The sequence below is a fragment of the Podarcis tiliguerta genome (assembly GCF_965153285.1).
Source record: "Podarcis tiliguerta genome assembly, chromosome: 9".
Lineage (NCBI taxonomy): Eukaryota > Metazoa > Chordata > Lepidosauria > Squamata > Lacertidae > Podarcis > Podarcis tiliguerta.
This window is the reverse complement of record NC_139542.1, coordinates 11,071,931-11,097,564: the sequence shown is the minus strand read 5'-3', so window position 1 is coordinate 11,097,564 and position 25,634 is coordinate 11,071,931. Positions and strand designations below refer to the sequence as shown.

Here is a 25,634-nt window from a genome sequence, read left to right as displayed (position 1 = left end):
GAAAATTCTCAGGCACCTCCTGCAGACCTCTGTGTTGCCACCTAATTTTATCTAAAACAAAGTTCAAGGCAAATGTTCTGCTCAAGCAAAGTAGCCCTGGAAATTTCAGGAAAAGGGAAACTGATTTTCTGTAAGGTTCGCTAGATTCTTCAGGGCGGTTTCATACGCCCGCTGCTTACCGTATCGTGGCTGATCTCTAATGGTGTAGACGATCGCGGAATCGCTGACCCCTGGCACCTCAGCTTGCAGAATTCTGTTGGTGATTTGCAGCATCCCTCCCTCTGGGACCCACACCATCGAGCTGGCAACTAATCGCGGCAGACCTTTGCTCTGCAAAGAGGACAGAAAGTGACCGCAGTCATTAAACGCTGACCAACAGGAAACACATTTCAAAGACACGATTAAGGCTGACCATCTTAGGTGGTATTACAGTCATACCTCGGGTTACAGCCGCTTCAGGTTGCATTTTTTTCAGGTTGCAGACCGCCAAAACCCAGTAGTATCAGAACAGGTTACTTCTGGGTTTCGGTGGTCGTGCATGCGCAGAAGCGCTAAATTGCACTTTGCACATGCGCAAAAGCACCGAATCCCAACCCACGCGTGCGCAGATGCGGGTTGCGAACGCTGCGGGTTGTGAACGTGCATCTCGCACGGATCACGTTCACCACCCGAGCGCCCACTGTATTAGAAGTTTAACTGAAAACCTGAACCAGCCAACCACTGACTTTTTTCTCAGGGATGCAGAACCCTTTCTCAATCCAAGGGCCACATTCCCTTCTCAGCAACCTTCCGGGGGCCAGAAAAGTGGGTGGAGCAACAGATGTACATTTTTCCTTTGTAAAATAGGCTGGGTCCTACATACACTCTCATATGCCTCTGTATTCTCCTCCCAGACAAGCAAGGGCTAGGATCAGAGTTCAATGACGTATTCCACCCAGGTAAAAATGTCCGGGGTGCGAAGCAGAACCACTGAGGGGTGTGGCTTGGAGAAAGTGGGTGTGGCTAAGTGTCCTGAGGGCCAGACAGGGATGGAGGGCCATGTTCAGCTCCTTAGGTTCCCCACCCCTGCAGTAAGGTGTCAGGAGACTAGATTAGCAGAGACCAGGAATTTGGGAAACAGCACAACCACCTTAAATATTGAGGAACAACCTTAGTAGGAACATCACAGGGATCTCTGGCAGTGGGACAGTGGCCCCAGTGTGCTCATTAAAATAGGGAAGGTAAGTACTAGCTAAAGGCTGCTGCTGTTTGATTTTTTTTTTTAAGCTCTTAGTTTTAAAATGTTTCAAAATGTTATATGTTAGATTTTTGTATTTGCATTTGTGGGGTTAGGGGCTTTTGTTGGGGGGGGGTATATTTTTATTAGTTTGTAGTTTTGTTGTCTTAATTATTTTTATAATGTATTCTGTGCTTTTATGTTGTGACTTTGTGTTGTGAACCGCCCTGAGACAGAGGACTGTATATATATATTTTAATAATAATAATAAAATATTAATGAAATAACAATAACAATAACTTTATAGTAATAAAATAAATATGCAATAATAGTAATGTTAAGCAGAACATTAGAAAAATTCTTTTGCTGCAGAATCCACTGCACTTAAGAGAAGCTTAGTAGCAGGTGTTTCATAGAGAGTGGACCTCTTAAAAAGGTGAAGAAGATTATCAGAATTATTACATCAAGGGAGAAAGCAGAGAGTCTGGATGTGCTTTGAAGTCCTATAAGCATGTAGGATCAAAAAACTGCTTTACTTAAGTATCAAGAAATACTCTTAAGTATGTATGTATTTTAAAAATTTCAAGAAGTTTCTAGATTGACTCCATCTTACATTCACTTCAACTATACAGTGGTGCCCCGCAAGCCGAATGCCTCACAAGACGGAAAACCCGCAAGACGAAAGGGTTTTCCGTTTGCAGAGGCGCTTTGCAAGACGAATTTCCCTATGGGCTTGCTTCGCAAGACGAAAATTGACGAAAATTTTCGGGGGGGTTTTCCGCTCCAAAACCCCTTTTTCTGAAGCGCTAAGCTGCTAAAAGCATTTTAGCAGCAAAACCGCTAATCCCTTAAGCCTTAAAAAGCCGTTTTTAGCCCTTAAATCGCCAATAGTGCTAATAGCGCTACTCCGCTAATGGGCTTGCTTCGCAAGATGAAAAAACCGCAAGACGAAAAGACTCGCGGAACGGATTCTTTTCGTCTTGCGAGGCACCACTGTACGTTGAAGCAGTCCTGAGGGCCAGGAAGAGAGGTTTGGAGGGCCACCTTGGACCTAAGGGTCCCCACATACAACTGTAGGCATAAAGGGCTCTCTCCTCAGTCATGTACAACTTCACTTGCTCCCCTCCAGAATTCTAAAAGGGGCTAGGATTTCATCAGTGGAATGCTGGAGAGCTTGCTTTTATTCCTCCTAAATGGACAAAAAGAAGAATTGCCCCCCCCCCACCCTTATCTAATCATTTCTCCAGTCATTTTTGAAACAACATTCCTTCTTGGAGGGCTTTAATGCTTTAATCCAACAAATAAATAATAGTGAAGGAGGCTATTATTATTATTATTATTATTATTATTATTATTATTATTATTACTGTTCATTTCATTTCTATACCGCTTTCTATTTTTAAGAATGGAACCCCAAAGCAGTTTTCAACACATTAAAACATCAATTAAAACAATCCAGACTAAAAAATTGCTGAAGAAAGTCAAACATAAAATATAAATTAACTGGAAACTAAAATTATTACTTTAAGATTTCTTAAATTATCTTCAAGGTTTCAAAATAAAACATTACAAAGGAGGTCAACTACAGAATGCACATTTAACACAGAAAAACTTAACAATAACAATTATCCTAAATGCTTCAAAAGAAAAGGAAGTCAAATGTAAAACACACATTTTAAACAGCACAATTAACAAGAGAACAAACTATCATCATAAGCATAGAACAGATCTGCTGCTGCCAAAGCTGCTAACCCTCCAAACTTATTACTTTTGATTCACCGGTTCTAAGCCAGCTTTGTAAAAAAAATCTGGCAGGATTTGGTGTCAGCAATTTACAATGGAAGTATTTGAACCCAGCACCAAAATAACCAAAATCCTGCACCGAGAAAATTGGTGTCCCCCAACACATTATAAACAGGTTGCACATTAATTCCTGCGTGTCCAGCTTGCTACTGCCTTTACAGCAGATGTCATCAACCTTTTCAGAGCTGAGAGCAATTTTGAAGTTTTGAGCAAGTGATGTGGGTGAAATCGCTCCACTAGTTTCTTGCCCTCCTTCTCCAGATCAGCCCACTCCACCCCCATCCTTCGAGGCAATTTTGACCCCCTGCTTCTTCCTTCCCCAGAAGCAAACGTAGCCTAGCATGCTCCAGAACAAAGCCTTGCTCAAATGTTTTTAAGTCCTAAGCGGGCTGTGAGCTGCAGAATCAGAGGACCACGAAACAGCACCCAGGACAACTGGTTTCCATCCCTGTCTCAGATCCTCAGAAAATCACAAGCCCTGGCCACTGCCATTTCTGAAATTGCCACCAGGGCTCTATGCGGTGAAAAAGCAACAACAACTCAGATAGACCAGATGGTCCCATTTGGCATGGCAGCTTTAGTTGCCCTAATTTAAAAAGATCAGTCTGAGGACTGGGGTAAAGCACTGAAACCACTAAGAGAAGATATCGTAAAAGTCACCCCAATGTCTCAGAAGTTTCCACAGTAGATAATGAAGCAATGGAACTCAGCAAGAAGAACAGAACTACAGTCAAACCTCAGCTCCCGAACGCCTCTGTTTTGGAACGTTTTGGCTCCCGAATGCCGAAAACCTGGAAGTAAATACTCCGGTTTCCGAACATTTTTTGGAAGTCGAATGTCCGACATGGCTTCCGCTTGAGTGCAAGCAGCACATGCAACCAATCGGAAGCCGCACCTCAGTTGTCGAACATTTCGGAAGCCGAACGGGCTTCCGGAACGGATTATGTTTGACAGCCAAGGTTTGACTGAATGATGAAAAATGTATTTTAAAAAACACTCCATCTGACATCAAATTGCAGTTCAAGGATGCACAGAATCAGGACTCTTGCCAGAATTTATGCCTCCAAGGGTCTCTGGGGAGCCTTGGAGACACCAACCTACGTGAGGCTTTTGTGTCCTGGATAAAGAAAATACTTCCTGACACCATTATACAAGCCGGCCATTTCGAGAGGATACACAGAGCACTCCATCCAAAGTAAAAGAAAATGGTGAGATATCATTGCTCGCTTTAAAGGTAAAGGGACCCCTGACCATCAGGTCTAGTCATGACCGACTCTGGGGTTGTGGCACTCATCTCACTTTATTGGCCAAGGGAGCCGGCGTACAGCTTCCGGGTCATGTGGCCAGCATGACTAAGCCGCTTCTGGAGAACCAGAGCTGCGCACGGAAATGCCGTTTACCTTCCCGCCGGAGTGGTACCTATTTATCTACTTGCACTTTGATGTGCTTTTGAACTGCTAGGTTGGCAGGAACAGGGACCGAGCAACGGGAGCTCACCCCGTTGTGGGGATTCGAACCGCCTACTTTCTGATCAGCAAGTCCTAGCCTCTGTGGTTTAACCCACAGCGCCACCCGCATTTAGCTCCTCCATAATTAAAAATGACTTAATTCAAAAGTTCAGAACACTGAGAAAAACTGTAACAGAAAATTCAACAATGAACATCTACCAGGATCTCTGCACAAGAACGCTGCAACGCAGCTGTGAACTTAAAATTTGCACCACGGTAGTCCATGAAGCAGGCGTAACGTACCGATGGGGCTGCCATTCAAACTCCCAATAACTTATGAAGGAGTAACTAAAGACGTTTCCACACAACTGGAGATTTTTTTTAAAAAACCACTGAATCAACTGGGACTGCAAACAAATGAAGACAAACAGCTGGGTGAAGTAGGCAGTGGAGAGGAAAATTCAAAGGAGGAGACTGGCAGCAAAGAAAAAAAGGAAGAAAAGCAAGACGAAAAAGACAGCTGCAAAAAAACTCAACAACAACAGCAAAAACAGCACACAGATGGCTTCTTCTCTGCCTACTGAAATTACCATCTATAACACACCTTCCAACATTTTCGCCCCCAAAATTGGGACGTAAGGAGGGGAGTACCTTCCCTTCTATTGCTCATCAGCAGGGTCGTGCCACAGCGCTGGACCCTCAGCATTTTGGTGCAACCCTGCTGACAAGCGCCAGACTGAAAAAGGGACATCCCGGGATGCAAAGAGAAGCCGGGATTGGCTTCTGGGGTAATAATAATAAAAATAAAAAAATATTTATATCCCACCCTTCCTGGTTCAGAAAACCGGGCTCAGGGCAACTAACAACAAATTTAAAACACTTAATTGATGCAACAAATACAAACAAAAACAGCATAAAATATAAAACGTGAAGAACAATAAATTCAGAATTCAAAAATCAATTTGGGGGGAAATCCATCCAATAAACATTAGATGATCACCAGGGCTAACTATTTGGGCTAGCGAGGAGACCAGGGGAGAATTAGCTGTGGGATCCCAGAGTGGGTAATCTTCATAAAAGGGTAACAGGATGTCCCACTTAAAACGGGACAGTTGTGGGGTATTGTCAAGCATGCAGAGTCCTCTCCTCCCCCGGTAACTTCATAGGAAGAATCACAAGCCGTTTGTGTTTCATGGTCCTTTTATTTCAGTCATCTGGTTGCAAAGCAAGAACCCATGTCTCTCCACAAGGAGAGGGGTTGGCTACTCTGAGCCCTTCCCCTTCCGTCCCCAGCAACATCTTGGGTGCCAATGGGAAGTTCCACTCCTCTGTATTCTCTGTTCTCTAATATGCAGAAACCTATGAGACCGAGAGGGTGGGGTCACCCTTGCTCTCTAGGGAGGTCTCTGCTGGCTGTTCCCTCCCTTCTCCCTCTTCTTTCACTATTTTATAGCTAGGTAACTCCTGCAAAGGCTGTGGAGCGTTCTGTCTCCTACAGAAACCACTGGGGAGAAGCGAGAAGCTGATCTGACTGAGGATTCACTTCTAAACCTTCCTGTTTGGACCTTTCCCTGACAGGTTTGCTGTAAGTTCGACAAAAAGCAATAATCTCTTTAACCAAAAAGGGGAAGAATTGGCTTTATACTACGGGTCCCCAGCCCAAGTTTTGGTGACTGGGGAACCCTCTCTGTAATGGTTCTAGGGATTGCTTGTGCGTAAGTTGCCTTTACTCATGGCTAGGTTGCATGGTTGAACCCTTTCTGACAGGACAGCCTCTATTCCGTGGCTGCCTCAGTCGCTGGCAGAATCCGTCAGTGGGCGTTTCTTAAACCGCTTCCAACATAAAAGCTGCTTCACGCCCAGTCTCCTCCCCCGTTGCCTGCGCGCAACCTTTTTACGCGCTGTGGGTGTGGGTAACGGAGCACTTGTTCCCTCTCCGCTTGTCTCCTGCGAAGAGTCTTGGAGCCAGCTCTCCGCTTCCTCTATCTCCTCCCCTTCTCCACTGGTGTTACGCTGATTTCCTTCCCCAGCGTATGGGCTATCCCTCCTCCTACTAGGGCCCTCTCCACCATCATCCGGGAGCCCTCTCACCTCCTCCCGCTCCGATGGCAGTTCCCTGACACTCTCCGACATTTCCCATTGACTGGAGCAGTGGCATCGCAACAGGGGGAGGCAGCGTGACCCGGGTGCGATGTCTGGGGGGTGACAAGAAGGTACCCCGTGGGGACTCGCGGCGGCGCAAGCAGCCATCGCGCCACCACAGCCACATGTGGAGGATCCTCCATTTGTGGCTGCAGCTGCGAGCAGAGGATCCCGGCGCTGATGGCAAACCACTATGTATAACGCATGTGCTGCATCGCTACATATGGCGTATGCGCTGTACGTAACGATGCCGCACATGTGCCATACACAGCGGTTTGCAGCCCCAGATGTCACGACGCCTTTGTTCGCCCCTGGACTGGAGCACCGAGCAAGGCTGCCCACAGTCTCCCCTGCTTTCCCCTCTGGCTACGGGACCCTTAGCTTTGGTACTGAAAACAGAATTTGATTTGGAAGGTTCTGAATTACTTGGAGAAACCTATCCCATCAATAAGGGACGGGTGGCGCTGTGGGTTAAACCACAGAGTCTAGGACTTGCTGATCAGAAGGTCGGTGGTTCGAATCCCCACGATGGAGTGAGCTCCCGTTGCTCGGTCCCTGCTCCTGCCAACCTAGCAGTTTGAAAGCACGTCAAAGTGCAAGTAGATAAATAGGTACCACTCCGGAGGAAAGGTAAACGGTGTTTCCGTGCGCTGCTATGGTTCGTCAGAAGCACCTAAGTCATGCTGGCCACATGACCCGGAAGCTTTACGCTGGCTCCCTTGGCCAATAAAGTGAGATGAGCGCCACAACCCCAGAGTCGGCCACGACTGGACCTAATGGTCAGGGATCCCTTTACCTTTATCCCATCAATATGTTGGCAGATGCCGTTGCTCTATTCCTTTCTGATCCTGAAACCTCATTACCTGCTGCTATGCACCAATTTACTATATATGGGAAGATATCTGGCTTCACTGCTAACTTCACCATATCTGAGCTGAGCTATATACACAACCTGCCAAAACTATGACTGCATTGGCACAAAAGAATTGGCTTGGAACTCTATCTACTTTATATACCTGGGAGTGGATATACCTAAACTAGAAAAAAATGAACTTCACTGCCTTGATAAAAGATTTAACAACTAAGCTCTAGAACTGGTCAAAGCTATCATTCTCAAGATTGGGCAGAGTTTCTATAACAAATATGTTGTTATTACTGTGTCTTCTTTACTTATTCCAAGTCTTACCAATAAGCAGACCCATCTCTCATGTTAATAGTTGGCAAAAAAAATCTATTAATTTTTTAAAAATATATAAATTTTTGTTAGTTTTTACACATATTTTCCAAACAGAACATATCATCTCATCTCATCTTATACAACATTTTAGCTATTTTAGCCATCAACCACGTCAAACCTCATCTCTTAATCTTACATTTGTTATCCTAACTATTACTTTTAATAATCCCTAACTTAAAATCCATTCTCATAAATATTTTCTGCAATATTTCATATAGTTCTACTTACAAAACTTCTTGTAGTCCTACAAACGTAGTCAGTTGGGTTATAATTGTCTTTCAAATAACTCGTATATTTACTCCAATATTTCAAGAATTTCTGGTCCCACTCGTTTCGAATTCTCCCTGTCATCTTATCCAATTCTGCGTAGTCCAAAAAAATCTATTAAATTTTATTGATGCAAACAAGAGACCTCAGCTATATCATAAAACCCTTTACAGGGCCAAGAAAGGTGTATAAAGACTCTGCTCACTTGAAGGATATCTGTCAGGGAACTGCCTTCGGCTCAGGGGCGAGAGGGGAAAAGCTGGATGGATTACAGAGAGCCCCCGAAGATCGTGCGACGCAGCACCTCCTCAGTGGAGGACAGTAACTGTTAAGTTGTGGGCAAATCAGACGACACAGCAATTCTTCAAACAGCTCTTCTTTATTCAGATGCCAGAACAGAACTAAGCTGAGGGGCTCAGTCAGCCTGCTTATATAGAGCTCCAGAACAATTGTAACTGTTGCCATTTTCTAAAACTATCCAATCACTGAACGTCACTTTTCGATCCTTCATTTGCATACAAAACTATCCAATCACTGAACGTCACTTTTTGATCCTTCATTTGCATACAAAACTATCCAATCACTGAACGTCACTTTTCGATCCTTCATTTGCATACAAAACTATCCAATCACTGAAGGTCACTTTTTGATCCTTCATTTGCATACAAAACTATCCAATCACTGAACGTAACTTTTCGATCCTTCATTTGCATAACTATCTACAGTATCCCCCTGCTGGCCCAGGGTGAGAACATCAGTACATAACAGTAACCACGCCTCCAGTGGAGAGGAGCTTCAGGGCTCGGAGGAGGCGAGGTGGTTCCAGGACACCTTGCCTGGGCAAAGCGGGGAGGAGAGAGGTCCTCCGTTACCCACGCCCTCCCTGCACAGTAGGCTTCCGCGCAGAGAGGGGAGGCGCAGACTGGGCGTCAAGAAACTACTCTGCTGGGGAAGGTTTAAGGACCGCCCACTCACAGATTCTGCCAGTGAATGAGCAAGACACGGAATAGTGGCGCTCTGCATGGTGAAGGTTTTTTTGGCACCAATAACGAGGCTTTACAGCCGACCAGGGAGGCATTTGCCTGATTGCTCTCGAACAACCCCCTGATACCCTTACAATATCCTTTTGATTTTACAAGGCTCACACCAGGCCCCATGGTTAAAAAGGGGTGATGGAGGTCAAGACTTTATGTGTTCCCTTATCAGAAAATGGACAAGACACTAGAAGGCATTATTAATTCCCCTTCTAAAATCAAAAAGAGATTTGACCATATGGAAAAAATGGAGACTGCCGCTCTGCGCATGCTCTGGGGTATTTTCCCGACATGCAACAAATGAAAGGCCATTTTTGTTCGCCTCTGGAAAAAGAACTCTGCACATGACCCAAGCTGTTTCAAGCAACAACAATAAAAGAGGTGGGGAAGCCCTGCTTGTGTTTTGCAAAGATTTTGGAAGTGCCGCTCTCTTAACAACTGGATTGCTTTCAGACCCAAGCAGCCGAAAACATTCCTCACAGCAGAAAATCATCCAGCACAGATTAAACACTCTCAGTTTCTGTCATCACTCTTTCTTTGTTAATGCCTTTACGATAATGTGTTTTTATATGGCTTTTTTAAAAAGGTATTTTTTTAAAAAAATAAAAAGATATATTAGACTGTAAGCTGAAATTCTTCAAATGCCCTTTCAAATCAGGGCATACCACACTGAAATTGTTCAGCCTTTCATTCTAATAAGGTGCATGTTCACAGATAAGCAGCGTGCGTAACAGGAGGCCTCCAGCTAGGGTTATACCAGTATCCGTAACAGCTCTTGGATAACAACCAAGAAGAAGAGGAGGAGGGAGGGAGGGAGGGAGGGAGAGGAGAAAGAAAGAAAGAAAGAAATCTTCTTTTATGTATGTCTAGACGCCGCTTCTCCAAAAATAAACCTGGCATCTGGTTTGTCTCCCAAGGCTATTGTGGAAAGGTGATAATTAGGCTAAGGCAGAAACTGGGTGCTTGCCAGCCCTACCTCACACTAAATCCTCTAGGGGGTTTCCGCGGCTCTCAATCCAGCGGTATCTTTTGCTCTTTTTCCCCCAAACGCTTGCAAAGTGGGATTCAGAAAATAATGAGACAAGGGAGTGTGAAATTGCCTAATAAAGCAAATTATATTCCGCAATCCACCTTCATCATTGTTTGTTAACAAAACCTGCGTGATCAACAGAAGGCGGGGAGATAGTGTTCTCAACGCCTTAGAATCAAACACCCACCAGTTTGTTGTTCTGTGGGGAAACTGAGATGTGAAAGGCAAGAGATTTATACTATCTGAAGAGAAACCGGAGGATATGAAACTGAGATACGAAAACTAGGAGCTAAATGGCACCTTTAACCTAGGTTATGGGCGCAACAATGGAATGTCAGGGCACGCTTTTTCTATAGCAAGGATACAAAGCTGAAAAGGAATGAACGGCACCTGAAATATGATGTTCATTTTTCACATGGTCTAGTGCATGGGTAGGCAAACTAAGGTCCACAGGCCAGACCCGGCCCAATCACCTTCTAAATCTGGCCCACGGACGGTCTGGGAATCAGCATGTTTCTACATGAGTAGCATGTGTCCTTTTATTTCAAATGCATCTCTGGGTTATTTGTGAGGCATAGGAATTCGTTCATTATTATTTTTTCAAAATATAGTCCAGCCCCTCACAAGGTCTGAGGGACAGTGGACCGCCTCCCTGCTGAAAAAGTTTGTTGACCCCTGGTCTAATCCTTCCCCTGCCCACCCCCCTAATATTCTTAAGAGCGTCTCTTTTCCATTCTTGAGGAAGTAGCTGGAAGTGGGGAGGCAGAAAAGGGCCTACTTTCCTTCCACTCTGCAGTGTTAATCTGAAATATTAGGCGCAAGTACTGCGCCCAGAGGGATGCGGGTGGCGCTGTGGGGACTTGCCAATCAGAAGGTCGGTGGTTCAAATCCCTGCGATGGGGTGAGCTCCCATTGCTCGGACCCTGCTCCGGCCAACCTAGCAGTTCGAAAGCACGTCAAAGTGCAAGTAGATAAATAGGTACCGCTCTGGCAGGAAGGTAAACGGCGTTTCCGTGCGCTGCTCTGGTTCGCCAGAAGCGGCTTAGTCATGCTGGCCACATGACCCGGAAGCTGTACGCCAGCTCCCTCGGCCTATAAAGCGAGATGAGCGCCGCAACCCCAGTCAGCCATGACTGGACCTAATGGTCAGGGGTCCCTTTACCTTTACTGTGCCCAGAGATCAGAAACTGCTCATGCTAATGAAATTCCCTATCACAAAATGTGCTTAGAACAATGGGAGTTTCGAACACTGAGGGCATGGCATCAGATACACTCAGTGGCTGTGGTTTCATGTCACAGTAAACCATGGCTTGCTGTGCATGAGCAGATTGCACTAGCTCTACTCCTCCTCACTAGCCCTGGCGAGAAATAAACCACAACCCTCAGTTTAGCATTATGTACAGCTTGGCAATCGTGGTATGTGTCGCTCCAAGGTTTGTTCTTGGCTTTCCAATCATGGTTTGCTTGGAGTCCCAAGTGCTAAGCCAGAGATTTTTGGTTCGTTTCATTCCCACACTAGTGGGGAGAAGCAATGCAGCCCAGACAGGTGTGTTTTAACCATGGTTTACGAAGGTTTCTGAGCTGGACCAGGGCCATGGTTCACAATCTGGGAGCAAATGAAGGGTCCTTGGGAAAGACAGAGCAGTTTTCCTTGAGTTACCTGGCAATGAATGGTTTCTGTGTCACCTTCTTGCCTGTAAATGTTTGACTAGTACAGATGAATCCTAACCCATTTCTGGAGGGGGTCACCTCTGGTCCCCCAAAAGACTGGTGCCATAAAACCACACAAGCAAAAAAAAATCATGGCTCGGAATATTTCCTTTTGCAAGGAAATTAAATGCGGAACTGAAAATCATGTTTGAACTTAGCCTGATCTTTTATTCCCCTTCCTTCCCTCCCCCTCCCCTTTTTATGAAGATTACCTGCTCTGGGATCCCACAGCTAATTCTCCCCTGGTCTCCTCACTGGCCCAAATGTGACTAATTTAGCCAGCTAGCCTTGGTGATCATCTAATGTTTATTGGATGGATTTCCCCCCTAAATTGATTTTTGAATTCTGAATTTATTTTTATTCATGTTTTATACTGTATTTTATGCTGTTTTTTGTTGCATAAATTAAGTGTTTTAAATTTGTTGTTAGCTGCCCTACGCCCAGTTTTCTGAACTGGGAAGGGCAGGGTATAAATAAAAAATTATTATTATTATTATTATTATTATTATTATTATTATTATTATTATTAGCCCAGATGATGCACAAATGTCTGGAATGATAAAGTGCTGTTTTGGCAACTCTGTCTCAAAAATGTGAATGATAATGTGCTGTTTTGGCAACTCTGTCTTATCCAGCAGAGCTGAATAAGGGGGGGAAATGGCTATGGGATGGAGCGTCATCTCCTCAAGGTAGAGCAGAAGGAAAGGCAGAATGGAGGTGGAAGAGCAGGCTGACAGCCAGGACCAACCCCTGGAATAGTTCTAAGTGAGAATCTAGGCAGGTGTGGCTGACTGAGAGCAGATTGAGGTTGGTGAGGTCATTGTTACAGCAGCCATCATTGGTAAGACGAAAGATGTTGCTTCATTTTTTTGAGGGGGGTAGACATTAAGCAAGGAGGGATATGCTGGAGGTATCAATATGCTTGGAATCAACTTGATCCCCTCCCCCTCTTTCATTTTTCCTTTCTCCTTCTGTGATGGAACTCCTATTTGGGGACTTCCCTGGCTTTTTTCTGGCCCACGTAGGACCAGTCTGGATAGTTGGCCTTCGTGAAAATTTGACATTTTCATACCCCCAATTTTTTTTTATTTGAGTTTCTACTGAAATGAGGCTGCATTTTTAATATTGTACTTAATCTTGTTTTTAAGTTGTATTTTAATCAATTGTTTTTATACCTGGTGTTAGCTGCCCTGGGCCCGGTCTTGGCTGGGGAGGGCGGGGTATAAATAAATTATTATTATTATTATCCTAGGATTAGAGCAGGCATAGGCAAACTCGGCCCTCCAGATGTTTTGGGACTCCAACTCCCATCATCCCTACCTAATAGGACCAGTGGTCAAGGATGATGGGAATCGTAGTCTCAAAACATCTGGAGGTCCAAGTTTGCCTGTGCCTGGATTAGAGGGCAGTTTGCAATATAAAAACTAAAAACAACAACAACATAAGAGCAAACAAAAATAATACCCTTCTCACAGTTTAAAAGGCCACTGATTGCTTAATTAGTCAAAGGCCGGAGGGGCTGAAAGAGAATATTCCCAGGTTAGCTCTGGGTCTGCAGAATCCAAAGCCCTCTCATTCTCTCCCCCAATAAAAACAGGTCCCAAAACTGCAACAGTGGTGCAAAGAGAGTGTACAGTGAGAAATTGCTACTCTCCGACTCAAAACACTAGAACTTGACACCATCCCACAAGACTGAGCAGCAGATTCTGGACACACATCTAAATGCAAATCACAATTACGAATTGTATGGAATTCACTGCCACCAGCTAGCTTAGGTGGGTTTTTGAAAGCATTAGGCAGGATAAGCAGCAAGTTCTGAAAGATACAATTGGTGCTTCCCTACTCGAAAGCAGCATACCACTAGTTTTCAGAATATCAGGGAGTTCCCAAAGGTTCTCTGGCTAGCCACTGCTGGAGACAAGAGCGGACTTTTGAGGAAGAACACGGAGCACTTCTCATTGTCAAGTACATTGGGTTCTGCTGTGTTGGAGCATGCCCAAATTGCACAACAATCGCTCTGTGCCATTAAGGGCTTTTCAAACATATGCAGAGCGAGAACAACCCATGCCTCTTACACATGCGAGGCCTCTTGAGTTCAGGGTTTGGCAGACGATGAAAGCTGAGCCCCACCTTGCATTGCTTGCTAGCAAGCCACAAAGCCCAACTGACAAGTTACTGCAAACCAGTGCCAGCTGTGCGTGCAATGGGGGGTTCCCCGACACACACACACACCCCTCCTTTTTCTCTGCACGGGTTTCTGTTCAACAAGGTGATCATAAGTCTTGTTACCTGAAGTCCAAATGACAGCCAGAAACACCAGAAACAAAGAACCACAAGGCAGACTGCAGCCACCTCCCCTAAAATATGGCAGTATTTCTCCCCTAGCTAAAATTGGAATGATGAAATAAAGGCCTGAAAGATGCTTAAAGGCCATCTACCTGATGCCACCACAAACTTTCAATACCATTAAGCTCCTTAGCAGGAATGCATTTGACCACAGGTGATCAAATGCAAAAAAGCTAGTTCTTTAAGATTAGGTTGGAATCATTTGGTGGCGCTGTGGGTAAAACCACAGAGCCTAGGATTTGCCGACCAGAAGTTCGGCGGTTCGAATCCCCGCGACGGGGTGAGCTCCCGTTGCTCGGTCTCTGCTCCTGCCAACCTAGCAGTTCAAAAGGACACCAAAGTGCATGTAGATGAATAGGTACCACTCCGGTGGGAAGGTAAACGGTGTTTCCGTGCGCTGCTCTGGTTTGCCAGAAGCGGCTTAGTCATGCTGGCCACATGACCCGGAAGCTGTACGCCGGCTCCCTCGGCCAATAAAGAGAGATGAGCGCCGCAACCCCAGAGTCGGCCATGACTGGAGCTAATGGTCAGGGGTCCCTTTACCTTTTTATTCCCCCCCGACCTGCTAATTTTCTACATGCATGGAGATATAAGATTATCTAGATACACACCATGTTCTGGCTGCTCCCCTATAGTGTGGAACAAGCCCCACTTAACTCAACAGGATTTAATTCTGAGTAAACGGGCACAGAGTTACACAGCGCATTTATGGCGTAGGAACACTCTATGGGGGTTTCCATCATGGCACTTACTTTCGGCGTAATTTTGATGTGGAAGAGTATATTCTGAAAGTGATACCCGTCGCTTGCCTGCAGAACCACCGTGTCTTCCGAACTGTCGGATCCATCGTGGATGTATTGCGCAAATCCCTGCAAGAGGTCATCAAGGTGGAAAAGATTCGTCGCCAGCGATGTGTCCCCAGAAAGCTTGGCTAGCTGACCGTGTTTCGGAGGATCTAAAACAGCCAGTGTCACGCTCTCAGGATTATCACTGTCTCGAATATCAAGCAAAAGGTTGGTGATGGCTCCAGCTTCCCCTTGGCCAAGAATGAGTGCTTCGTTTCTCAGAACATAGGGAGCCTGAAATGTAAAGACAGCGTTCAGTTCCTTGCTTGCATAGGTAGGCAAACTAAAGCCTGGGGGCAGGATATGGCCCAATCGCCTTCTAAATCCGGCCCACGGACGGAATCCAGGAATCAGTATGCTTTTAGAAACCAGAAGCATTATTACTTGGCATTATAGGATGATATTAAAAAAAAAAGGATTGTAAATTATTTTTATATGCAGTGAGGGCATCAAGAATATTATTGGCCCAAAACTGGAAGCAAGAAGAGGAAACGGGAAGCACTCATTCAGGTTACTAATTCTGTTCTGAGGGAAGGGAAAGAAAGCAACTTAAGGGGTGACAGGTGAAGTCATGCCACTGACTTGAGTTGGGAAAGAGGCAGGTGAATGGACAGGGCCACTGCAGGCTACAGGTGAGGAGCCATCATGTGTTTTTAAAAATATTTCCCTACATAAAAATGAAATCCTGCAAGTAGAAAGCTAGCACAGCAGTGAAAAGCCTTGACCAGAACATTTTCCCCCCTTGATGTGCTGGTTTTGTTTGTTTGTTACTTTTCAAAATGCATTTGCTTTCATCTGTTTAGACAGTTTTATATACCGTTTAATTGTTTTGCTTCAATGCCAGGGTACTAAGGGCAGAATTGCAAGGGGGACTTGAATATAGTTGAGACCTGAGAAAGGATCTCTGCCACACTAGTGAAAACCTTGAGATCTAAGAGGCCATCTGCCTTGGATGGTCTGGTTGAGATTCCTTCATTGTAGCGGGTTGGACTAGAGGAAGAGGACAGCTGACAGCTGGGATAGCTCCGTCAGCAGAGCAGAGCTGCAGATTCTCAATTTCAGAATCGTAGGTTTGAACCCCACATTGGGCAAAAGATTTCTGCATCGCAGGGAGGTTGGACTAGATGAACCTAGTGGTCCCTTCTAACTCTACAATTCTATGATTCTACTAACTCATATAAATTTAGGATATTGGTCCATTTTGTTCAGTATTGGCAGCATCTAACAGTGTATGTTAGCAAGCAAGTTGTCTGCCTAACTTAGGTGCCGGTGTTTCAGCCGGAGAGCTGTGCTGGTTACTTTCCTACCCAATACTGAACGTTAAAACAAGGCACCGAGAGCCCTGGAATCTAAGAGGCTACCCAAAAGAAAGCATTAAAAGGAACTAATAAACACTTCTTGAAAAGGCTGATGAATCAGGCTTCTTCAGCTAGATAGCAAGGGTCATCAGCGCAAAGTCTCATTTGGACTGGTGGAAATAACACATTACTGTATGAAGGGCACACGTTGGGGTTATTGCTAACGATTGGCGATGCACGTATCTTCTGAAGGGAAAGGGAGAGGCTTAGTTTAGAACCATGAAATTGGAGCTGAAGAGAAGGGAAAATAGCGCTAAATCCAGAAGGCAGGACAGAGCAAGAATATTGGGGATGGGAGCCATGCAGAACAATTAAATCTTATGTACCAGAATCATCTGGTGTTAAAGACAACGGAGGACACAGCCAATTCATTTCAATTCAGGTCTTGTTTTTGTTTTGCTTACTATCCTTTTACATTGCTCGTTTACATTACGTTAACATGTTTTCACTGTTTTCATCCGCTCTGCATACTTTGAAGAAAGGTGTAGAAAGCTATTTACACCAGGCCAAGCTATTTGTTCATGTAGACCTGTATTGTCTACCTTGACTGGAAGCACTTCCCCAAAACATCAGGAAGAAAGAATTTTCCAGCTACCTGATCCTTTTAACTGGCGGTGCCACGTATTGAACCTGACACCCTATGCATGCGACAACCACTGAGCCATGCATCACACTCTAATGATGGGATCATTAGTGGAGTTCTTCTTGCTTACCTTCATGAAGGCTAGAGACATGGGATGTTGTTTATGGCTTTTAAAAACACAACATCTCGTTTCTCAAGATGTGAAACCCTGATAGCCAACACTCAAGTTTTGCACAACTCCAAGGTGATGTGGTAGAGTTACGGAATACATGTCATTCTTGGTGGAGGGGGAAAGGAATACTTACTGTATTTTTCGCTCTATAAGACGCATATTTTCCCCTCCAAAAATTAAAGGGAAATGTGTGTGTGCCCTATGGAGCGAATGCAGGCTCCATGGCTTCAGTGATAGCAATGCAAAGCCTCAGAAGCGTAGTGAGAGCACTCGTGCCGCACTCCGGAGGCTTCGGGTTGCCATCACTTAAGGTGAAGGCAATGTGGGAGAGGAAGAGCTGCTCAGCGCCCCTTCAGCGAAGCGGGAGGAGAAATGGAAGGGGCTCCGTTTCTCCTGCAGCTTCGCTGAAGGGGCGATGCGCAGAGAGGGGGAGAATTTTTTTTTGTTCTCCCCCTCTAAAACAAGGTGCATCCTATGGTCAGGTGCGTCCTATAAAGCGAAAAATACAGTAAAAAGTGGGGAAACTGGGATGAGCGGGGAAAGGAGATGATCACTAGTCTGGCTCTGTTCTGTGATTAATTCAGTTTCACCCTGGCCTACTGCCCCAAAGGACTAACCATCAACATAAAATGGACAAGGAGCAGGGAGTAATGCAACAATGGAAGATGACTAAACTTCCTAAATGCCTGGAAAGGTTGGTGTGCAGGAAGGCTAAACATCAAATGGGAAGCTTTGTGGCCTGGAGACAAACAGGGAATCAAATATAGATCTGGATACGTATTTTCCCTTCACATTTTTGAAAAAATTATATACAGATCATAACTTACCTTTGTTGATTGTGCTTGAACAGTGAACGTTTCTGGTTCAGAGAAGTACTGTTGATGGCTGATCTTTAGGGAAAACTGCCCATTCCTACATGAACACCCAAAGAAGGTTATATAAATAGATGTTGCTTTTTGATAGGAATACAGGTGCACAGCATGATTCATCGGCTACAGCAGAGGAGTTTTACAAAAAAAATTTTTTTTTAATGCTCAAAAAAGGTGCTAAACCTTTTTGATCAGTGATAATAGCAGACTAGAAAATATCAACCTTGGAAGTGTTCATTCTGATCTGTCAGTGCGGAGGTTATATGACATTGCCAGCGAGTGGTTGCTATTCTGCACTTTACAGAGCAATTTCCCATCCCATTTCTTACTGGACTTTTTGCAGCTAGAAAAAGGATGGGATGGTTGCCCTTGAAAGTGAGAGATAACAGCCAAATTTTGCTGGAATAAACAGCCCATCTGGAAGAGCCCCTTGTGACCACAGCCAAAAATGGCTCTGCCATAGCGCCTTCAAGGCTTCATGCGTACACTGAGATTTCACCAGGCACTGCTGTCGTATTCTCAAGCCTCCCGCCTCAAAAAGAAATGAGTCTTAAGGACCAGAAACTTGCATGTTCTTAAATAAAAACTGCGATTCTCAGAGCATTGCAGTCTGTACTTAGTTTAGTCTCAATTTCTGCACTTGTGCCCCAATCATATATCTGGTGGTATCACTTCAATTCTAATCTTTCGCTTCCTCTCTTTACAGTGGTACCTCGGGCTAGGAACTCAATTTGTTCTGGAAGTCCATTCTTAAGCTGAAACTGTTCTTAACCTGAGGTACCACTTTAGCTAATGGGGCCTCCCACTGTCGCCACGCCGCCACCGCACGATTTCTGTTCTCATCCTGAAGCAAAGTTCTTAACCCGAGGTACTATTTCTGGGTTAGCGGAGTCTGTAACCTGAAGTGTCTGTAACCTGAAGCATCTGTAACCCGAGGTACCACTGTATTTATTATTATTATTATTATTATTATTATTATTATTATTAAAATTTGTATACAGCCGTATACCCATAGATCTCAGGGCAGTTCACAACATAAAATTACACAAAAACAAAATACGTAATAAAAATAACAAAGACAACTTGATAATTCACCCTTCCACAACTATTTTTAATTCTACAGTAAAAGGGAATTGGATGTCAATCAGCCAAAGGCCTGGTTAAAGAGGTACGTTTTCGCCCGGCGCCTCAAGGTGTATAATGAAGGCGCCAGGCAAATCTTCCTGGGGAGAACACACCACAAGTGGGGAGCCACCAAAGAAAAGGCCCATTCTCGTGTGGCCAGCCTCTGGACCTCTCATGGAAGACGCACACAAAGAAGGGCATCAGAAGATGATCTCAGGGTCCAAGTAGGTTCACACAGATGTAGAGCAACTTTCCCATGCTATTCGGAAGTACCCTTGGATAACTTCCTTGCACTGACAGCAAGAGATGTAAGGAAGCAGCAAATCACCTGGATTTCTTCTTATCATGCATGAAACGAACTCTCTGCCCCTTCACATCTTCCATGGTGAAACGGTCGCCCTGGCTCAACTCTGTCTCTTTCCCATTTGCCAAAATCAGCAGTCTGCCATTGGTGGGAGGTTCAGCCACATGAAACAAGAAACCTTCTCCATCTCCAACAGGGCCTTGCAACTCCAGGATGGAGAGGTCAATGGGCTTCGCCTCACCAATTCCTACCTGGAGTGAACCATTTGCCCTGAGAACAGGAGTTGGCATGACAGCTAAACCAAACAAACAAACAAAACAAAACACAGTTAATATGTAGACCTCGGCCTTTATTTCGCTGAAGATTTCTATACAGCTTTTACAGTGCAGCTAACAGAAGTTGCAAAACTGACCACAATGCTTCCCCTGCCCATCTGCAACACAAAAAATACACAACGCCTTATGTCCCATTTTTAAAAGAAAAAAATCCAGCAGTTTTCTAGATCTCCCTTCAACCTTAAGTGAAATACATAGGATTGTTGTGGTAAAGAACACCAGAAAAGAGTAAGATGGGCGTTTTTATAGTAGCAAAGTGACTAATTTTAGGTAATATACCAGGAAGTTATAGGTTTAAGAGTTGTGATGCCTTTTATCAGAGATCCCCTTGCCCACACTTCTGTGTGTGTGTGTGTATACATATATACATATGTATATATATACATACATATACATAACATATATTGGACAACAATTCCCACGGTTCAATAAGGCTGATATGAGAAATGGATCTGTCTGTTAAATCAGATTACCTGTGGTGTAGATTGATTGATTGATTGATTGATTGACTTATTTATTACTACATTTCTATCCCACCTTTCCTTCAAGTCACTCAAGGTGTCATACGTGGTCCTGCTTTTTATTGCAACAACCACCCTGTGAGGTAGGTTGGGCTGTGAGACTATGACTGGCCTAAGGTCACCCAGCAAGCTGGATGGCTGAGTGAGGATTTGAACCTTGGCTCTCTCAGGTCCTATTTCAATGTGCTCTAACCACTACACCGCACTGCCTCTGATCACCAGCCCTCCTCACAACCCACGAGGTTCACTGTCACCTCATATGAACAGATGGGAAACTGTAAGTGAGAGAGTGACCCGCACTACCCGGGTGCCAAGGGGAGCGTTATGGGAAAATACTCACTTTCACACTCTCTGCTCCAGGGATTTCCGTAGAAACCATGGCTGCAGTCAGAGACACAGCGGCTTTCCTGCAAAAACGTAGTGGAGTCGCAAACTCGGCACTGACTTGATTTGTCGCATTCCAAACATCCTTTGGGGCAGGCTAGCATGAAAAGGAAAGGAACAAGACTTTCAAATAAAGATCAAATGCTACCACTGCCGTTTTCTAGTCTCAGAAAACAAGGCCACAACTGTGTTATTACTTTATTAATGGTCATAGAATAGAATCATAGAATCATAGAGTTGGAAGAGACCACAAGGGCCATCAAGTCCAACCCCCTGCCAAGCAGGAAACACCATCAGAGCATTCCTGACATATGGTTGTCAAGCCTCTGCTTAAAGACCTCCAAAGAAGGAGACTCCACCACACTCCTCGGCAGCAAATTCCACTGTTGAACAGCTCTTACTGTCAGGAAGTTCTTCCTAATGTTCAGGTGGAATCTTCTTTCTTGTAGTTTGGATCCATTACTCTGTGTCCGCTTCTCTGGAGCAGCAGAAAACAACCTTTCTCCCTCCTCCATGTGACATCCTTTTATATATTTGAACATGGCTATCATATCACCCCAACGGTCAATGAAACAAGAGTCCAAGCACAAACGGCTTGTTGAGCCAACATTGCCCTGAGCGCTGGGGGGTGAAGGGCAATGCAACAAACAGGACTCTCAGACTATAAAATCTTCTCATTCATTTCAGGAAGCACACATTCCTTTACATGTGGACACCAGTGTCTGGGCACATGAGCGCATGAATACACACACAAAGTTTGAGATCACACTTGATAGTGCCTCAGAAGCTCCTAAATCTGTGGTTGGCTTCTCAGTTAAGCTCACTAAGCAGCTATTGTTATAAAGAATTACATTGTCTTAAATATGAAGAATGCAAAGGGACACATCTGCACGCTTTAACAAAAAGGGAGCCTGCTTGTTCAACATTTTTAAATTTGCTCCAGTTACTGTCGCTTCCAGATAATCTGTTTATTGAGCATTCTTCCTGATTTCTTTGCACAGTGTTTGTGGTGAGGTTATACAACGCTACCAGTTTATTGAGGATTCACTCTGATTTACTTGTGAAGCTAAATGATGTTGCATCAAGCAGTTCTTATCACAGTCTCCAGTGCATATCCCTGTCACTTCCCTTACTGCAAACCTCCCCCTCCCCGAAAACACATTCTTTTTTGGAAACAGGTTTGTTGCTCAGGAGTGTCACTTTTGCCAGTATGCCACAGAATCCCACTCACAAAATAATGCCCCAAAGAAATTATTATGAAGGCCTGGGTGACCTGGAGGGTTTGGATGAGAAGGCAAAAATGTTTAGGCAGGATTATCAAACAGTAGAACGCTGATATATTGGGTTAATTGTTTTGCGAGATTCACCCATCTCTGGATTGTAAAAAGGCTCAAGGCACTTTACAAAAGAAGCATGAGCAGCTTGGACGCCTGCGGCCAAGAGGCCGTCTGGTGTGAGCAAAGTTCAGTTGAGTAAGAACTTCCAAAAGCTAGGTATAAATCCACTTAAAGCAGATTCTTCACCCCTCCTTTCCTAGCATAATCTATGTCAGGCTTCCTCAACCTCAGCCCTCCAGATGTTTTTGGCCTACAACTCCCATGAGCCCTAGCTAGCAGGACCAGTGGTCAGGGATGATGGGAATTGTAGTCTCAAAACATCTGGAGGGCTGAGGTTGAGGAAGCCTGATCTATGCCAGCTGGCAGCAACTCCTAGAAATCTTCCAGGGATTGAGGCCCAGCCCTTCACGGTCTAGGACCCTCGTACCTACGGGACCGCCTCTCCCGGTATGCCCTGCAGAGGACCTTAAGGTCCATAAATAGCAACACCCTAGAGGTCCCAGGCCCTAAGGAAGTCAGATTAGCCTCAACCAGAGCCAGGGCCTTTTCAACACTGGCTCTGGCCTGGTGGAACACTCTGTCTCATGAGACCAGGGCCCTGGAGGATCTGATTTCTTTCCGCAGGGCCTGTAAGAAAGAGTTGTTCCGCCTGGCCTTTGGCTTGGAATCAACTTGATCCCCTCTTTCCTTTTTCCTTTCTCCTTCTGTGATGGAACTCCTATTTGGGGACTTCCCTGGCTTTTTTCTGGCCCATGTAGAATCAGTCTGGGTAGCTGGCCTTGGTGAAGATTTGACGTTTTCATCCCCAAAAAGTTCTTGATTTGAGTTTCTATTGAAATGAGGCTGCATTTTAATGGTAAAGGGGACCCCTTACCCTTAGGTCCAGTCGTGGCTGACTCTGGGGTTGCGGTTCTCATCTCGCTTTATTGGCCAAGGGAGCCGGCGTACAGCTTCCGGGTCATGCGGCCAGCATGACTAAGCCGCTTCTGGCAGACCAGAGCAGCGCACAGAAATGCCGTTTACCTTCCCGCCGGAGCGGTACCTATTTATCTACTTGCACTTTGACATGCTTTCGAACTGCTAGGTTGGCAGGAGCAGGGACCGAGCAACGGGAGCTCACCTTGTCGCGGGGATTCGAACCGCAGACCTTCTGATCGGCAAGTCCTAGGCTCTGTGGTTTAACCCACAGCGCCACCCAGTTTTCAGAGACCAACAACATCAACAGGTTTGTTTAAGTGAAGCACATAAGCTGGAATATTATTTTATCCAGCCCATGGATTCTCGAGTCCTCTTTTTGCTCAGGCTGCTTACCTGTGAACTCAAGTGTGTTTTAAGCTTTAATCCCCTTATTGATATTCACCTGAGCACTGCTGCTCTCCGTGGTCTGCATAAAACCGCTTTTCACATGACGAGACACACTGGGAACCCATGAGGAGAAACGGGAATTCACAGCGGACGCATTCACTCGGGGCACGGCACTGCAGGCAGCGGTCATCATCACACCCTGGAAAACACGTACAAATAACTTAGGAACGAATTCCTCTAGGCAGAAATGCAGGGCACAGTTCTGTGTCTTGTGATCCGATTACACCCTAACCAACGCAGCATACACAGTTAGCTCATTCTGTCCTTACAATACTCTCGCAGGGCATGGCATGTCCAAGGTCACACAGTGAACTCTATAGCTGAGCAAGTTTTCTTGTTTTTGTTTTTTTAATATAATTTTTATTACATTTTTTGTTTTACAATTTAGAATATTCATTTAAGCAACCTTAAAATATCAAAAACTTCCCTTCTTCTCTTTCCATGGTTCATTTTGCATAAGAAGAAGAAGAAGAAGAAGAGTTTGGATTTGATATCCCGCCTTTCACTCCCTTTAAGGAGTCTCAAAGCGGCTAACATTCTCCTTTCCCTTCCTCCCCCACAACAAACACTCTGTGAGGTGAGTGGGGCTGAGAGACTTCAAAGAAGCGTGACTGGCCCAAGGTCACCCAGCAGCTGCATGTGGAGGAGCGGAGACACGAACCCGGTTCCCCAGATTATTAGACTACCGCTCTTAACCACTACACCACACTATGTATACAATTTCCCCCATATATTCAATAAACATTTTCCAATCTTCTTTAAACCTATGTTCTTCTTGTTCTCTTATTCTCTGTGTGTGTTAGGCCCGCAAGCTGTACATATTCCATCAGTTTAAGTTGCCATTCTTCTTTAGTTGGGACCACGCTCGTCTTCCATTTGGGGGCTAACAAAACACAGGCTGCAGTAGTGGAATACATAAATAACCTTTTTTGACACCTGGGAAGCTGAACAATAATTTGCACTTGGATTGTGTACATTGGAGTGTTGGCTATTTGCAATATGGTAGCACTGCAGAGAGCTTGCTGGGGAGACCATGCATTAAAAAGGGACTCAAAAATAACTTAAACAAGGTTTTAATAACAAAAACAAAAACTCCTTATACACTAAATACATCAACAACAAACCAGACCCAACCACCAACCCATCCCCCAGGGTAATGGGAAAGCTAGGTGCTGCTCCTTATATACTACACCCAATTGCTGACACAGCTTAATCAATGCAACACAGCAGCACCTGCTATGTTTCACAGCTGTAAAGCTGGATCTCGTTATTTTGCTCTGGCCTTTGCTCTGGCCCCTTAAAGACATACACATCAGGTGGAACAATGATGAACCTTTACATTTAAAGTAACCATTCGACACGGAGCCCAACATTCTAGCTACTGCAGGGTGTAGAAGTGTGTGTATGTATGTATGTGCATGCATACACACACACACAGAGAGAGAGAGAGAGAGAGATTGAGTATAATAGATGCTACTGGATGATTATGTCGGTTTGCAAGCCCCCCTCCACAGAGCTGGCCCCTCTCACTGTCCTCGGAGCTTGCATACCGGTAACCTCCTCTGGCTGACATCCAGACAGACCATGGAGATTTTGATAGGCGACATTTTCCCAAGCGTGGGTAAATGCACACCCCCTCCGCCTGCTTCCGCAGGGGAAAGAAAAGTAGTCAAAAATCTATTTACATGATGTTTATTTCTGACATTACAGCACTACAGAAAAACGCGTCCTTTTAGTTCAGTTCTTCTAGCAGGTCTGACAAACTTCCTGTACATGAGCACACGGAAGGTTTCAAATTACACTCTTCACAGAGACTTTTCCAGCCTGTGAACTTCCTGGGAAATTCTTCTTTCCCACAGATAGGCGCATCATGTGATGTCAACAATCTGGCTGTCTGCAGCTGCGATGTTTCCATATACTGACATCCTCCCCCATATGAATCATCGTTAGCTGCGCACAAAGCTTGATCCAGAGAAGAAAACAAACAGTTGTTATACATATAACGATCCCCTGTTGTTTCAGTTCCACCCTTGGAACTACCCGCCACTGGTTTCACCAATGTAACTCTCTGGTTGTCTGTTTTCCAAGGAATGAATGCATCTGCATTACCTTGACTAGGGAATGTTGTGTTACGCTTGGCAACTCCCTGTTGTGTCTTTGTCTCTGGCTTAGACATACCCTTAACCTGGCTTTTGCTGTCAAC

General features: G+C 44.9%; 1 protein-coding gene across 1 annotated transcript in view; it reads right to left on the bottom strand.

Moving 5' to 3' along the window:
- FRAS1 (Fraser extracellular matrix complex subunit 1) overlaps positions 1-25,634 on the bottom strand; it is a 380,286-nt gene that overhangs the window by 101,276 nt on the left and 253,376 nt on the right. The window contains exons 24-29 of the mRNA XM_083398098.1: positions 23,427-23,570; positions 20,686-20,826; positions 19,514-19,784; positions 18,019-18,103; positions 14,986-15,312; positions 180-330 (exon numbers count right to left, since the gene is read on the bottom strand). Coding sequence (XP_083254224.1) covers positions 180-330; positions 14,986-15,312; positions 18,019-18,103; positions 19,514-19,784; positions 20,686-20,826; positions 23,427-23,570 — 1,119 coding nt within the window. The remainder of the gene's footprint in view (positions 1-179; positions 331-14,985; positions 15,313-18,018; positions 18,104-19,513; positions 19,785-20,685; positions 20,827-23,426; positions 23,571-25,634) is intronic.